A 17,239-nucleotide genomic window follows, 5' to 3' on the forward strand; every position below is an offset into this window, starting at 1 on the left:
TCTGCAGATACATACTGACCAACAATTCTAAAGCTGACACAGCTAGACAGTGTGCTAGATGTGACTAAATTCATCTTCTTATCTCTAATGCATGGATTTTAAAAGGCCTCCAAGACACAACACTAACACAGAGATAACAGCTTGACAGTTTACCCCAATGAGTCCAGCAATGATTTCTATAACTCCTGTTCCTGCTGTGGTGTACTGGATCTCTGGAGGTGGGATACCTGCATTTTCAAAGATATCGTTGGTATAGAACCAGATCTGTGGAGGGAAAATAAGAACAAACATAAGTGAGGTTATTTACATTGCAAGTTAATTATTTTTTTGACAGTTCCCCTGTGGTGTGCTGAAAGATTGGACCAGAAAGAATGACTGATCATACATTAAAGATGGATGTGTTAGAGGCTGTGATAATCATAGCCAGTTAAACTTACTGCACTGAAGCCCAAAACTCTCTCCGTATCACGCTGCAGTAGACTGAGTGAAGAAACTTTTGTTTTCTTTTTCAAATTATTAAATTATTTTAAAGCGGAAAATGGAAAATCTCATGATGAAGTGACATTACAGTTCAAATGAACAAATTGGCAAATCAGTGGCCAAATGGACATGATTGTCCAGTGTCGCATGTACAGCTTATTCATTGCATACTGTAAATAAACAAATAAATAAATGAGCACTGTTTTAAAGGTCCCATGCAGCATAAAGGCAGCTGTCCATGTGTAGTTAAATAATACTAGTCTAGGTCTAGGTTCTAATAAAATATAGTAAATAAAGTTCTACATTAACACTGTGAAAGTATCAAGGCCTCAGTCCACAGAGGAATACACACAGCCTGTATGTATTCAGAGATAATAACGGAACATTACGAGACAGAGTTGTTTTCGAGGCGAATGCAGAGACTGCTTGCCGAAAAACTGCCCCGGACGGGCACCCGCATCAGCGGTTTTGAATGAATTTACCTCTAAAACAACTCTGTGTGGTAACGTTGTGTTATTATCTCATAGCGTGGTGAATGTGCAGGTCACAACTTGTCCACCAGAGTGTTTTGGAGTTGTTGGATTGTGTATTTGATGAGTTTGATGAGGGAAACCAAGAAATCCCATTAACAGCTCGCGGCTCTGCTCCGCCATTCTGAAAATAGCTTGCATCGACAATTAAAAGTAACGAACCTACTGCTATGACTATAGGGATTATGGCAATGGGCCCATTTGCCAAAATGTTGAACTATCCCTTTAAAACCGGACCTCTGTGACTTTGTGATTGTTCTCAGCCCTTCAGTGACCTCATACTCCACTAGTGGGCACCACTGACAGGTCCAAAGAATAAAACCCTCTCTCAAGTCTTTCAACAATCTCAACTAATTCCATCCACTTCAGACTGAACTCTTATTGGCCTGTTTCAACTTGACAGATATCGCACTATAGGAGAACTGATAGAGCCTTTAAAGCAGAAGTAAGCGATCCGGTGGTTTTAGCTAACTTCCTGTCAGCAGATGGAGTTAGCAGTCCCCGCCCTCGTCCCTACGTCACCACATTCACGCGCATCCCTTGGCTGCACACACAGAGAGGACCGCCCCTTTATGCCGTTCTCTCTCCTCATTGGATAAAGGTTGTAGGATACAAGGAAAGTTTTCTCCTGGGCTCAGAGCAGAGCAGAGTGACTGACAGACCCGTGTTTCAGACCAAACACTCTATAGAAGTGATTGCTGTCGGAAGATACAACTATTTAAGACTTATATTAACACAAACATTCACCTTACTTCTGCTTTAACCTCATCAAACCAATTCCTACTGTAGTTATAACAAGCCAAGCCAATAAAACACAGCAGACGGTGATGGTGAGAGGAACAGGGAGGGAAGTACAGCGACACACAAACCACATTTTGGGCATCAAACCAAAAAGACATTATTTCAGGTATCACCCCTCAGCACTAAGTTCATCATCATCATCATCATCATCATCATCATCATCATCATCATCACCACAGCCATAATTCACTGTGGTTAATTTGATTAGTCTCCTCCCCATCACTACCTGTATCCCCATAACCCTCGTCCTCAGTGCTGCTCTCAGCATATGCAAGTTTCAGCACTAATTAGCAGCTAAAAATACAGCCTGGAGAAGGGTGTGCTAATGAGTTCAGCTCCACAGCTTACAGTGCACACTGTCTGGCCCGGGCGCCCCGGTAATCATTTGAATAATTAATTAATCTCCGGGGCATAATTCAAAGAGGGAATTTGGCAAATCCTGTCGGCAGAAAAATGATGACTCCAGCTTTTGGCTTTGTTCGCAAGACCACACAAGGATTATAAAACAATAAAGGATCATTTAGGCCTGTTCTCATCTCAGCGTCTTTGTCTAATAAGCCAAGTCAGATGGAGGAGCTGCAGGGACTGGGGGGGTGGGGGTGAGGGGATAAGGTGGACGAAGAGGGCAAAATGGCTAAAGGGGAACAAGAGCAAAGGGAAATTTAGAGCAAGTGAAACATGCCAGACTGGACTAAAGTGTTTCGTTGAAAGGTTGTGCCACTTACCCTAAAGACTCAATTTACCAGACAACATTTGGCATCTAACAGCTGATGGTAAACATGCACCAAGAGGGGCTATAGAGTCAGAATATGTCTGCTGAAATCCTTTAAACACCTGCTAAACCTTGAAATACCCTCTGGACCATAACACTTCAGAACACACTTAACACCGTTTGAATATGTTGATTATTACATTTGGGGGAAATGCCAGCATACCTACCTACAGGCCAGAAACTGTAAAATTAATAGTAATTATACCACTATATTATACCAACATAATATGTAATTGTACTGGCAGAGGTACTGCTAGAGTAGAAATGACTTATACTTGCTGTATGTTATTTCCTGTCGAGTGAGTGTTTACTTACACAGTTTATGATTTCCCCCTTTGAGAATAAGACATTTTCATCATGTCCTCGGCTAGAATGGAATTTTTTTTGTAAACAATACAGAGAGGCTCATTCTATTACGTTGTGGTTAGGAGTGATATAGTAGAGGTTCTGATCTGCCTCTCATCTGGTTGGCTGAATATTTTCTGAGTGGTTTCAGGTAAAACAATCACAGAAACCAAATCCTGCAAGACTGGATGGTGGATAGCTGAGAGGGGGGTCACTGCTTTGTTGTGACATCACAAAGTTACAGAAGTCATGCCAGCTGAGTTTCTGAATAGTCCACTGAGTTTAATTTCTCTCTGGCCTGAGGCTTTACTTACACAGTATTAATATAGAACCTAGAACTGCTTCATATCAAAAAGACATGGGCATCTGTATTTATACTATAGGAGAACTTTAAAGCCACAGACACCCATAATACACCACTTATATACTATAGTTTTTCTCAACTGTACAGCCATTATTCAGTCTTACAATGACAGGTAAAACTCTTACTTACAGCATCAATGCCAGACAGCTGCATACCAACGTTGATGACCATCACAGACAGCACCTGCCATCGCACCGAGTCGTCCATTAACAGCTTCCATACCGACAGTGTCTGCATTGACGACAGAGAGCGCTGCTCCTCCTGCATCTCTTCAATCTCTGCCTGGATGTTACACTTTGCTCTGTACCACTTCAGAGCTGAGAGACAGAGAGCAGAGAGGTTACAGCACATGGAAAATATACACTAACACATCTTTGACATTGACACGTGGAGTCCAGTCTGATTGGCTAATCAGAGATATGTGTCAGTGGTCAGTCTGTCATCGGCACCTTTATCACTTTATTACCAATCATTGATGCTAATCTGCCATGAAATAGTTTGATCTCTTGCTATGCTGATGACACACCGTTTAATTCATAACACCAAACCCATGGAGCTCACAGTGCTCAATTAATGCAGAAAAAAACAGCTTATCTCAAAATGTATAAAATCACTGTGACAACTTAGAAATGATCTTCATTGGGCCAGTTATTGCTCGTATCTAACAGAATGTATTTCTACAACGTTAAAGTCCTCTCTTCTCTCTGTTTATCGTCCTGTTGTTGAAGTGCAGCACCACAACACTGACCTGTGATGGTGGCGTGAACGTTGTGTTTCTCAATCAGCAGGTATCTTGGGCTCTCTGGGAACCATGGCAACAGCATCAGCTGGATGAAGGTGGGTATCACCACCACTGACAGAAATAGAGGCCAATGCTCCTCCTGTAACATATGAGGTTCCATGCAGTTAGAAGTATGACTATGACAACAATATCATCATTAATGTTTGCGTGTATTGGTTGTCTTTATGAAGCATTTCATCTGAATGAATCCTAATGAAGGGTCCAGGTTACTCTGTCCAGGTGGTGCTCTGATGGGTTTAAACAAGGACTTTTTATATAATAACAGGGCAAGGGTATGAATTATTTTGTTTTGTGTTTGTTTGTTTCTCTTTCTTTCTTTTTGTAGTTTTCTTGAGATTTTTGGGGATTATTCTGTTATATGTATTTTAGTGATTATGTATGAGTTGGTATATTTGTGTTTAATTTTTGTATGTTGTTATTTATTTGAGTCTGATGTAAAGGATTTATATCCTGTATCAGATGTTTTTCATTAAATTTCATTAAATTCATTAAAACTTAAGCTGGAGGTGTTTGGACTCTTTACTTGGTAACACTGAACAAATTCATGTTAATTATGATTCCCTCTCTCTGACTAGTGGATGTGGGAAAACTGGGATGTTGTGGATGCCAATAATTTCACTCCACATGGTCACATGACTTTTTCTTCGGTTCTCTGCACACGCTGTCTACTGTTAGAAAACAGCATATGATTACTTTTCCCAGAAGCTCATGTAGGCCAAGGATCTGCGCAGAAAAGACTCCAGTGCCAATGAAGATACTTGGCACGAGACCCAGGAAGCCTCTCTGGTTCTTAGGCGCTATCTCACCCAGGTACATCGGTACAACACTGAGAGAGATGCCTGCAAGAGCAGAGGAGAAAACCAGTCATTGGTGTACAATCATACAATATTTATAATCATTTAGATGCTTTATTGTCATTATACAATAAAACATTTCATAACCCCGCGGTTGGGTAGAGGAAATAACCCAGCACAGTCAGGATGTAGACTCATAACAAAAATAAATAAATAAATAGAATAAACAATGTGCATCACTCACATCAACATCCATTCACTGACTCGCCCAACATACATAATGTACTTTGTTTTTTTTTGCAGTTTTTTTTTACAGTTTTAAATGATGCTGCTCTGGCACCTTGTTCAGAGTACCAAACCTGCTTGAGCTGTGTCCCAGTTCAGGTCTTCAGATGCAGCCCCAGAGACGGGACACAGCTAATACACTGATTTATTCATTTCAGAGGCACTGCTCAAGTTCTACCAAACCAAACCAGGAAAAGCTTCTCAGTGTTGCTGGTTTTATACACAGAGGTGGAACTAAACTGAAACATGGGTTACCACAAACATTTGGCCATACAAACAAACACGGTCTATTGTATACAGCAATAAATGAGCAGCGGTATTAGAGGTAGAGGTAGAGGTGTGTGTGTGTGTGTGTGTGTGTGTGTGCGATGTAGGCTACCTGAGTGAATTCCTGTGATGAAGCGGCCGATGATGACCATCTCAGGTGAACCACAAATCCTGCTGAAGCCCATGAGCGAGCCGGCGATAAACACCAGCACTGTTGTGTTTACTATTGTGCCTTTCCTGAAAATACACACCACACACACACACACATGTATAAACACAAGCAGCAGGGAGACATAATGAATATGCATAAAAGCATATGAGCCAATGGTTTATGAAACAAGGACAGCGGCAGCAGCGACCTCCCAGTCATAATGATAGACATGTATGCCTGTATAAGACCTGATTAGCCATAAAATGCTTTCGCAGCTCACAAGGGGGGGGCGTGTGTGTGTGTGTGTGTGGGGGGGATCATAAGCTATGATTAGCCATAAAACACTGCTGTGTGAAGAAAGTGATCGGCCTGTAAATGGGATTATAAATCGGCTGCTTTTCATTTGCATTTAAATGTCCACTGAAGTCCTGTGAAGTAGTGCCGATGAATGGAGCATTCAGGCGGCTGGAGCTGAATGTTAAAGAACTTTCCCCGGTACTGGTTCACTTTGGAAGGGCAGGGGAGGGGGGGGGTGATACTGTGCCCTCTGAAGGACAACAGGGCATCAGGAGAGCAGGTAGAGGGATGTCAGCAGCTCTGGACACAGAGGACAGAGGTGTGTCCTCTGCACCAAAAGAAGTGTACGTGTGTCTGTTGTATCACATTTATTTCACCTTTACACACAAAACACTTTATACACAAATATTAGATCATGTTCAACTGTGTGCCAGTATCTGATTATTTTCAACACTGTATTTTTTTAGATGTGAGTGTGTTGAGTTGTTCATGTCATGGCAGCACCAGATGCTGAGTGCTGAGCGTCTCCCCGCCCGGCCGCCGCTGCCAACTGGCCTCTCTCCACTCTCGTACTCGGACAGAGCAGGAAAGTAATCGGTGTCAGGATGGAGCGGGTCCAACATCCAAGCAGCTCTGAGGACAAACGCTGCCCGCATGATGCTAAACTCCACTTGTTACGCTAAAGCAGCCTGAGGAGGAGTCTCTATGAGCTTTATCAATCTGAATGGACAAAGTGCAACTTTTCTTTTTCTCTTCAGAGAAAAGATGCATTTTGAAGAATGTCTTTGCACCATGTGACACTGCAGAGGGGTGTGAACCCCACTGTTAAAACACTAAAAAAGAGCAACATGATTGATGATGTAGGTTTGGTTTGGTTTCTTTGGGTTCTTTGGCACAGATGTGTGAGTCTACAAGGCCTTAAAGGGATAGTTCAACATTTTCGCAAATTGGCCCATTGCCATAATCCCTATAGTCATAGCAGTAGGTTTGTTACCTTTAATTGTCGGTGCAAGCTATTTTTAGAATGGTGGAGCAGAGCCGTGAGCTGCTGAGAGCTACGCTACGGAGGCTCGTGGGATTTCTTGGTTTCCCTCATCAACTCGTCAAATACACAATCCAACAACTCCACAACGCTCTGGTGGACAAGTTGTGACCTGCACATTCACCACACTATGAGATAATAACAGAACGTTACCACACAGAGTTTTTTTTTAGGCAAACACAGAGACTGCTTGATGAAAAACTGTCCCAGACGGGAACACGCATCAGCGGTTTTACATGAATTTACCTAGAAACAACTCTGTGTGGTAACGTTGTGTTATTATCTCATAGCGTGGTGAATGTGCAGGTCACAACTTGTCCACCAGAGCGTTTTGGAGTTGTTGGATTGTGTATTTGATGAGTTTGATGAGGGAAACCAAGAAATCCCATGAGCCTCCGTAGCGTAGCTCAGAGCTCGGAGCTCGGCTCCACCGTTCTAAAAATAGCTTGCACCAATGAACCTACTCCTAAAACTATAGGGATGATGCCAATGGGCCAATTTGCCAAAATGTTGAACTATCCCTTCAAAATAGAGTAAAGGCGATATCAGGATCATGGTTGACTCAGAGCATCAGATACATTCTGCTCCACAACTCAGAGATGGTCTCTTACCTGCCAAAGCGAGTGACCAGCATGCCCACAATGAGGGAGCCCAGTAGACCTCCGATGGCGAAGACTGACACAGTGAGAGAGTACATGACCGTCAGGGTCTCCTCACTAAGACTCGTTCCATTTCGACTCACCACCGTGTGGTTGTAGAACCTCTTGATGTACTGAGGGTTTAAGGGAGAGAAGAAACAGGATGGAGGAGGAGGAGGAGGAGGAGGATGTTATCAGGTGACAGCAATATGGAAAAACCATGATGGAGGGGTGGGAATGAGGGGGAGTGTCACTATGTAGCTGTTGTCCTGCTGTTTATTCATGTTACTGTTAGCCAGCCCTAAACATCTCACTGAGCTCTAGCACGGTTCTCAGTGTCCTGTGTTCTCTGCCACTGCAGACACATGAATCTCGTTCATGTACAACATCATTGTTTGGTGTTTATCAGGCTCACTAATGCTGATGTCACCAGCAGCTCCGAGCAGGAGCCACAAACTCTGCTGCTCCCACTACCACACACGTTGCGTTGTAATGAAGGTAGCACTTTATTTCTTTATTTGACGCATTAACCATACTTATAATGAGTTATAATGCAGTTATAGCACTGTATAACTATAGTTATAAACACTCATAAATGCTTTATAACAATAATCATATAAGTCATTTATCATGACTTATAAGGTCAGGTATTTTAATATGTTATAATTGTTAGTAACTTGTAAATGTGTATAACTATCATTGTAAACACATAAATTATTATTAGTCTTAATAAGCATAAGCATTATAACACATTATAACTATATTTATAATGCATTATCGCTGTGGGCATTGTCAGCAAGTTACTAACAATTATAACGTGTAATAAAATGCTTTATAGTGTTTTATGATTATTGTTATACAGCATTATGATCATTTATGAGTGTAACTATAGTTATACAGTGCTATAACTGAATTGTAACTCATTAAAGGTATGGTTATTATGCGTTATAGATGCGTAAAGTGTTACCGTAATGATAGCATTACAGCCTCAATCAAGTCAGTACAGACAGTGACTGACATGTTTGTCCCTTTAGGGCTACCTTAGCTGTATGCACTTTGCACTGTGATTGTTGATCAGACCTCAATATTCTACACTAGACTGCTGGACTCAACACTTAACAACAGTCTATACACAAAAGAATGCCAGGGAGCCAGTTATATCCACAAGTTTCCGAATGTCAAAAATGTAAGCCGGTTTTGCTCTTCCGGAGGAATTGTATGTTTACGTTTCCCTTTTAACAATGGATGTTCATCTGTATGATGTCCATTGTAAAAAACTGGCGTGATGATCCATGTCTTTTACAGATTTTCAATGAAAAAAAAAAAAGATCCATGCATTTACCGTGACTACTGAGACCATGGGAACGTAAACATTCAATTCCACCAGAAGAGCAAAACCGGCTTACGTTTTTGATGTTCGGAAAAAGGTGGATACTGTACACACACACACACACACACTGATGCACTAGTGTTCTGGGGCATAATGTATTATATGGTCAAAGGTAAAAAAAAAAAAAAAAAAAACTATTTGTGCATACACACACATATAGGAACTTCTGTGTGGTTGCTTCAAGTCAGGTGGAGAAACACAAGGACATACAAGACACAATGAAAAAAACACTAAAAAGGCTCGAACCTGGGATAATATTGATAGCTATATATAGCCTGATGACTACCGGTGGTATAATAACTTATATTATCAAGGATTCAGAAGAGCCGGGTTCACCATGTACCTCAGAATCTAGATATTAAACCCCCAGGAAACCAACATACTTCTTTCTGTTCACCTAGTGAGCTGGGGGAGTTAGAGAAGCTGGCGACACAGTCAGTCCAGAGGCGATGTCAGGACTCTGGCTCTCACCAGCTACTGTCCTCTAACAGCAGGCAGCAATGAGAACGGCTACATAATTTAAATGAACTCAAGAGCTTTTTTTATATTTCCAAAGTAAAGTCACATCTACCTAAGTTGATTTGAACAGATAAATGAGGAGAGTTGATTGTTGTCTGCTTAAATCAGATCTTTGTATCAGTTAGTCTTCAGCTCTCTCTCTCCATGGTGTGTTATCCTCAACTGTACACTCATCCTCACTGACTGCGCCAGAAGCTGCATTCCTCCTAATAACGTCCTGTATGCCAGGCATTTCACATTCCTCACAACAAGCAGCCTCTCTCTCTGTCTCTCTCTCTACACACACACACACGCACAAACTCTGCCAACTACTCTTTTTCCACACACACACACACACAGTTGTAGACTGATATGAAGCCAGAGTCCAAAAACAACACTAGTTTTACTCAAGCTGAAACACTTTTAACTGAAACATTTTCATCTACAGTACTTCATAACAGCTACAACCTACTACTCTGTATGGATCAGTTTTTGTCTCCATTCTACCTGTAACATTCAAATCACAGCTATTTCTCTATGTAAATGCACAGAGATGCAGAGGGATGTCTGATTCTGAGCTCTGTCTATTTCAACCAGCAGAGAGAAAAAAAAAACATAGACACACTTTATTCAATCTAAAATAATAGCAGGGCTGTGTAGAATGATGTTACTCATTGTAAGCATAGTTCAATACTACTTAGATTAAAGCAGAAGTAAGCAGAATGTTTGTGTTAATATAAGTCTTAAATAGTTCTATCTTCCGACAGCAATCACTTCTATAGAGTGTTTGGTCTGAAACACGGGTCTGTCAGTCACTCTGCTCTGCTGTAAGCCCAGGAGAAAACTTTCCTTGTACAGTATCCTACAACCTTTATCCAATGAGGAGAGAGAACGGCATAAGGGGCGGTCCTCTCTGTGTGTGCAGCCAAGGGATGCGCCTGAATGTGGTGACGTAGGGACGAGGGCGGGGACTGCTAACTCCATCTGCTGACAAGAAGAAGTTAGCCTTCTTTGGAAATTGGTGTGTGTGTGTGTGTGTGTGTGTGTGTGTGTGTGTGTGTGTGTGTGTGTGTGTGTGTGTGTGTGTGTGTGTGTGTGTGTGAGCATCTTCTGTTTTTTACAGTAATTTTGATTGACTTGGGGCACGATTTGACAACATAGTTCAGTTTTGAGAACAGATTAAACTGTTTTGAGGTGAAAGTTTGGTTTTGCATGAAGAGTCTGAGGTTTTGTGAATGTAGCTTGGAAATTGGGGTTTATGCTCACAGTTTAGAGAAAAGGAGAGCAGCTTTCAAGAAATGTGTCTTAGCAATTGAGAAAAACTGTAACTACTACTTTTTAAAAAATATTGTGAGTTTATTGATCATTTATCCTGAATCACTATGAGCTGTTTTTATCACTTCTGTATAGAACTTTGCTGTTTGACAAAATGACTCCCAGTGCCACATGTGATGTTTTAAATCCAAAACTGCCTCACTCTCGACTTTCTATGATGCATTTTGGTCTCAGCATTAACTTATTAGGGAACTCACTGGCAAAAATGTTTTAGTTGGGCCACACATTGTCATAATTTGATGTGCACAGGGCTTCTGTATGAAAGGCTAGCTAAACCAGCTAATGCTTCAAATACCTTCACAAATTATATTAACTGACAACCTAACACACAGAGAAGTTGGGACTTTGCAGGTCTGAGGGACCCTGGACACTTTGCGTGGTTGATAATCTCTTGATTGTGTGTGTGTGTGTGTGTGTGTGTCTCACCACTGCAGGGGAGTTGACCACAGCCAGATTGTAGCCATAAAGCATTGAGCTCCCAAAGGAGGTGAGGAACGCCACCGCCAACAGAGAGCCGGTCAGTTGCTGCTGTAAGAGGACGGAGAGGAGAGAGAGTGAACAAGAGACCACGAGGAAGACTTGTGGCTTTTCAATTGCAAAAAAAACATGAAGCAGGTCTAACAAGCAAGGCCTAACATCTGACATTACTAACATAATATCAAATTCCATCCTCTTCTATGACACAAAGTTGATCAGTTTGAGGAAAACACTTGCATCCTTCCTGTCTGAGAAGACATTAGTGCAACAGGAAGTGGAGTAGGAACTCATGTACACTTTGCCCATAATATACACACTTTAACCTAATACATTTTATAGAATCTGATTGAAAATAGTAGTAGTAGTTAGACTTTGCGTTGCAGGATCAGTGTGATTGCCATGACACGTGACCTGATTGTGGGTCGAGCAGGATTTGTTTTTTTCAGGCTTGTAAGTAAAGCATTATATTGTAGGGCTGGGCCAAAAAAAATTGATTTTTATATTAATCGCGATTTTTTTCTGGCGATTTATTTATTTATTTATTTATTTTTTTGGGACGACCAATCTTTATTGTACAATCATGTACTCTGTGCCATTACACTCGACAAAGTCAAACCGGCCTGTTGTGTTCGTTTGTTCACATCTATCTATGTGAACAAACTAACACAACAGACAAACTGATGTGATGTGTGTATTGTTTATATGACTTATGATGTATTATCAAGTGTTTGGTTCAACCTGCTCTTGTTTAAGGAAAGAAAATCCCAATAAATGAAATATAAAATCGCAATACTTGGTAAAATCGAATCGCAATACTTGCTTAATCAGAATCGCAATTTAAATCGAATCGGGACCCAAAAATTGTTAGAGAATCTAATCGGCACAAAAGCGTATCGGCCCAGCCCTATTATATTGTGTTTGGAGTCCACTGGTTCATCCACTGAGGAGGCAGTAGCTGTTCACAACAAGGTCATCCACCACCTGTATCCCCCAAAAGACCTGCAGGCAGGGTGAAGGACTGGCAGGAAATTGGCAGGACACAAGGATTTCTTAAAAGCAGTCGGAGCATCTGAGCCACAGTAGGTGGTGGACGATGTGGTGGAGGGTGGAGAGACAGTGGATCCAAAAACACACCCACTGACAGATGACTCATGGGTCTTTGACTGACCAATAGTGATCATGAGTGTTTGGATTGTCACGTTGTCATCATGTGGGAGCTTGTGAACATTTGAAGTGAAGACTTTTGATAGATTTGTGTTTGTTCCTTCACTGCCTTCTTTGTGCAATAATCCAAGCTGGTCAAAATGCACTGTAGGATAATCTGGGTCACAAAGGAACCAAAAGTTGCATTATTCAAATTTGGCTACATGTGACAGAGCCCTGATGGCCTTAAGGCCCGTACACACCGGGGATGTATTCCTGTGTGGGTAATTCACACGTCGATATTTGACGTGGGTGAGTGGGTTTATTTTTCTTAGCTTTCGCCCGGCAACTAAAGGCATCGGAATGTCACAACCCTACACAACAACACCATGGCTGTGTCCGAAATCACCCCCTACTCAATAGTGCACTATATAGTGACCACGCCATTTTGTAGTGGTGTCCAAATGTTTAGTGATTATTAATGTTCACTATATAGTGACTGAATCTATCCCACAATTCACCGCGAAATGTAGTGAGCATCCGATCGTCACTAACCGGAGCAAGATATCCCATCATGCATTGCGGTCACGGATCGATGCCGTTCACACACCGGCCCAGAACGACCGGTGTAGCTACCAAATAAATGCAGTAGTGCAGCAGCCTCAATAAATGTGTCCGGCTGCCAGAGTTGTCCGGTCGCGGCTTCCACAGACTCCCACAACAAACGTCAGAGCAAATAAGCGATAAACTGACCACAGACTCTGGATAGCGAGGCTAATTTCTGTTAGCCCGTCTATGGTGTTTTACATTAACGTTAGCATTAAGCTAGCGGACATTATGCTTAGTTGTGACACTGGCTGTGTGTGTTTGAATGTTGTTTCAAACTATGTGGGTTTGATTGAACATCTTTGATGCTTAAATATATATATTACCGCTTAATATATTGCTTTACTCCTCTACACCGGCCGTTACCATGGTTGTATCCATGGTACCTGCACCGGCCGTTATTATCACGGTCGGAACGTTTTAATTACACGACGTAATACGTCATTAACTGTGCGGCGGAGTAGTGTCCGAAAGTGTTTTTTTATTTGACCAGTGAGTCCACTATATAGTCCACTATATTGAATTCACTATATAGTGAGTAGGGAGGAGGGAATGAGTGAGTGATTTCGGACACAACCCATGTATGAATAGGGGTGTGACGATACACTCATCTCACGAGACGAGACGAGACACGAGATTGGGTTCACGAGAACGAGACGAGACGAGATTTTAAGAAAACTACAATGACAAAATATATGACTGGACCAACAGACTTTTATTTAACCGAGTTGCACATGCATTTTGAAATGTTTTATTATAACTCCTTACATGCATGATGTAAGCATGAGCTTTTAACTTCTTCTTCCACAAATTGAAACTAAAACTAAAATGTATACAAGTTAAAATTAAAATAAATCAAATTAAATATTCCTTTCTTTTTCTCAAGTGCAAACATTATTATGTGCAGTGGCAAAACAGGTTTAGCTAATGTAAACAAACTGAAGAATAAGTGAGGGATACTCAACGACATATACGCACACACATATCACTACCTACCTACATTCACCTACCACAACCTTAGTAAGAATAAACACTGAATCATAAATCTATGTATGCTATGCACATTATTTACAATTATACACACACTGCATATACACACTCTAGTTATTTAGTGAGGAATTCTATTATGGTTCATTTCTATCTCTGATTATAGTTATTTATACCTGATATTTGTTAAGCACACACAGCAGATACCAGGAATGCTCTCAAGCCGTTTTCTTGTTAGAAACGCCACATTTTTAATTAGGTGTGGCACAAATGCCGGCGCGTTTGCGCGACCGTCTCGATATGTTTTTTTTTTTTTCATATTTCGGTCATTTACGCAGTAGAAATGCGGTTCAACTACTGTGATCGGGAGACTCTCCTCTTTCAAATACGCACGGCCGCACGCCCTTGACGACCTGTCAATCAAAACAACTGTGAAGCGCTTCGAAACAGCAGAGTCGTTCAGAGGGAGAGAGAGAGAGAGAGAGAGAGAGAGAGACAGAGAAGCAGTGAGGATGATGACGGTGCTTCAGAGGTTTAAAGTTCTGACTCATTTGATGAGGAAGATTATGAAAAAAGAAGAGAGAGTTGAGATTTCAGCCTGCTCACGGGGTGTTCCCACCAAACGCGATGACGCTTCATCGCGCGTCGAGATTACATGTAAAGTCAATGCAAACACGCGATTAGTCGCGTCATCGCGCCGGGCGATGCGATGGACGCGATAGCGCGGCGCGATGGACGCGTTGGCCGCGAAAAATCGCCTCCATCGCGTCGCCCGGCGCGATGACGCTTCATCGCTCGAGTTGAAATAATTGAACTTTTGCGGCGAATTCGCGTGAAGACGCGCCGCGACAGCCAATCAGCTTTGAGATCGTCACCGACGTGCTGACGTACGGACGTACTGGTGTTCCCTTGGCAGCTTAGTCAGAGCGAGTCTATTGACAATATTAGAAGTTTTCTGGTTTAGTTTAGTTTATTATTCAGATCCCCATTAGCTGCTGCAAAGCCACAGCTCTTCACTGTTGCTTTTCCGGTGCTGTTACAAACGTTTCTGATTTGGAGATTCGGACCTGAAAGCCCGTTATCACTGCTGTTTTCAACCAGCGGGCGCTGCGAGCCGGCCGCCCCGTCCCAAAGCACTCAACAGGCGGTCAGTCACACAGTAGTTCACGGAGCCGTCTCCTCCTCCTCCTCCTGCAGCCAGAGACCCACACCGCTGGTCCTGTCCCATCTACAGGGACAGGAACAGTGCAGCGATAGTGGTTATCTCTGCCAGAGAATGAAATAGTGGGAGAAATGTTGTTGTTTGGGCGGGCTCGTCGCGCGACGCGATGCCGCGACGAGGCGTTTTTTGCATATTGGACCAGCGTCAAAACTGGAGCGTCTAGCGCGACGCGATTTCATTTGACGCGCGATTCAATCGCGTTCATCGCGTTTGGTGGGAACACCCCGTCAGACAGCAGGGCCAGTGGGCCACAGCTCCAGACCAGCTCCAGCTCTGTATTCAGACCTGCTGAGCTATCAAACTAGTTTTTTTTTACCTCTCAAACAGTACCACAGTGACAACACATATAGGGTACATTATATAGGCTAAATATTGTGTGTGTTTTTTGTCTATTTAGTTGATATTTGGAGAAAATTTCTCATTTAGGGCAACACACATCTCATGAAGTTTGAAATGTAATGTGAAGTCAATATTTAGCTTCTGTTATCCCACATTTGAGACATTTGGTGAGAATGACAGTTAGGCCTAACATTTATGCTCAAAAAGCAATTTCACAATTTTTTTTCTACACTTATCGCCTTATATCATACAGTATATTCCACTGCTTTTGTGAAGCCCAGACTTTCGTATCCCATTTCAAGCACCACAACAGTTTGTTCTCATGATTGTGAAGAGACTAATTTTTTCATGTCTTCACCCAAGATTTACTCAATGCAATTTTACTGATTGTTGTGCAAATTGTGTATCTCAGGGTCAAAGGGGACATAGAAATACACTGCTATGTTATCGTTATGATCATTATGATCATTGTTGGGGGGGGCGCCTGAGAGTAATCTCGCCTAGGGCACCAAAATGGCTAGAGCCGGCCCTGTCTGATTGTACAGAAATGTCTTTCTCACAGCCAACCTTTCCCACAGGTTGGTAGCGAGACCAGAGCTGATCACGTCCCCGTTGGGCGTAGCATAACTGCTGCCAGCAACTGTCATAACGGACGGGCGTCACCCCGGAAAAGACAAGTTGTGTGCAACAACTTATCTCCTTAAGCCTCTTGACATGAACACAGACAGGACCAAATACATCACCAAAGCAACTGGCATCTCGCCTGAATTAACTGTGTAAACTGATGTTAGTTTCTTGTTGTTTTATATATATATATATATATTATAATAGTTACCAGTTGTCAAGTGCAAGTTTTTATCCTCTAGAATTAATGAATGGTATTATAAGACTCCTAATGCACTTGTTTTATTTTGTATTCTATTTTTTTTTTTTTTTTTACTTTTATAACAGAGGATGGTTTTTAGTTTTACATTCAATTGTCTGTTGTACCGAAGCCGCACCGAACCGTGACCCCTGAACCGAGGTACGTACCGAACCGTGACTAAATAAACATCGTTACTAACGGCACTACTTTTTTCAGTAATGAGTAATCAAGTAAATTACTGTTTCCCCCGTTACAACACATATTTTAGCATTTTATTTAAAAAAAAAAAAAAGTAACACTATAGTTACTTTTCCTGGTAATTAATTACTTTTACCATGTAGGCTAACTCCGTAACTAACTCAGTTACTTTTGGGGGAAAGTAACTAGTAACTATAACTAATTACTTTTTTAAAGTAACGTGCCCAACACTGGTACTGTTACACCCCCAGTGAGAACCCTTCCTACTATGTGTCTGGACTCTGCAACTATGTGTTTCCAGGCTAAAATTGGTGGGTGCTCAGCTAGCAAGTTTGTTCAGAAAGCTCGGTCCTCCTATCGTTAAAAGGCCTGCAAGGTAAACAGATGTCAAACAGTTTGTCCCTCCACAAGGTGATGTAAGGAAATGTCTTTTAAATGAGCAACATTGTTAGCAACATAGCATTGGTGACTGGTTTGTGTTGTGTGATGCAAAGTTAATGAACATTGTTAATATAGATATACAGCAGGCTAAACTTAAAGGGATATACCAACATTTTTTTTGTGTGTGTCTTGCCTCACTCCCGAGTCCATGACAAGCAGATAGACACCAT

General features: G+C 41.8%; 1 protein-coding gene across 2 annotated transcripts in view; it reads right to left on the reverse strand.

Annotated features, from left to right (window-relative positions):
* The window catches only part of slc2a15a (solute carrier family 2 member 15a), a 28,800-nt gene that overhangs the window by 9,518 nt on the left and 2,043 nt on the right, over positions 1-17,239 (reverse strand). The window contains exons 2-8 of one of the 2 annotated variants that reach the window (XM_085800952.1): positions 11,218-11,316; positions 7,542-7,702; positions 5,553-5,677; positions 4,788-4,933; positions 4,041-4,173; positions 3,422-3,609; positions 154-264 (exon numbers count right to left, since the gene is read on the reverse strand). In XM_085800952.1, coding sequence (XP_085657078.1) covers positions 154-264; positions 3,422-3,609; positions 4,041-4,173; positions 4,788-4,933; positions 5,553-5,677; positions 7,542-7,702; positions 11,218-11,316 — 963 coding nt within the window. Of the gene's footprint in view, positions 1-153; positions 265-3,421; positions 3,610-4,040; positions 4,174-4,787; positions 4,934-5,552; positions 5,678-7,541; positions 7,703-11,217; positions 11,320-17,239 lie in introns of both variants that reach the window. The other variant, XM_085800951.1, reaches the window with a different exon arrangement.

The sequence above is a fragment of the Trachurus japonicus genome, chromosome 15, assembly GCF_045865225.1.
Source record: "Trachurus japonicus isolate A0001 chromosome 15, Traja_1.0".
Lineage (NCBI taxonomy): Eukaryota > Metazoa > Chordata > Actinopteri > Carangiformes > Carangidae > Trachurus > Trachurus japonicus.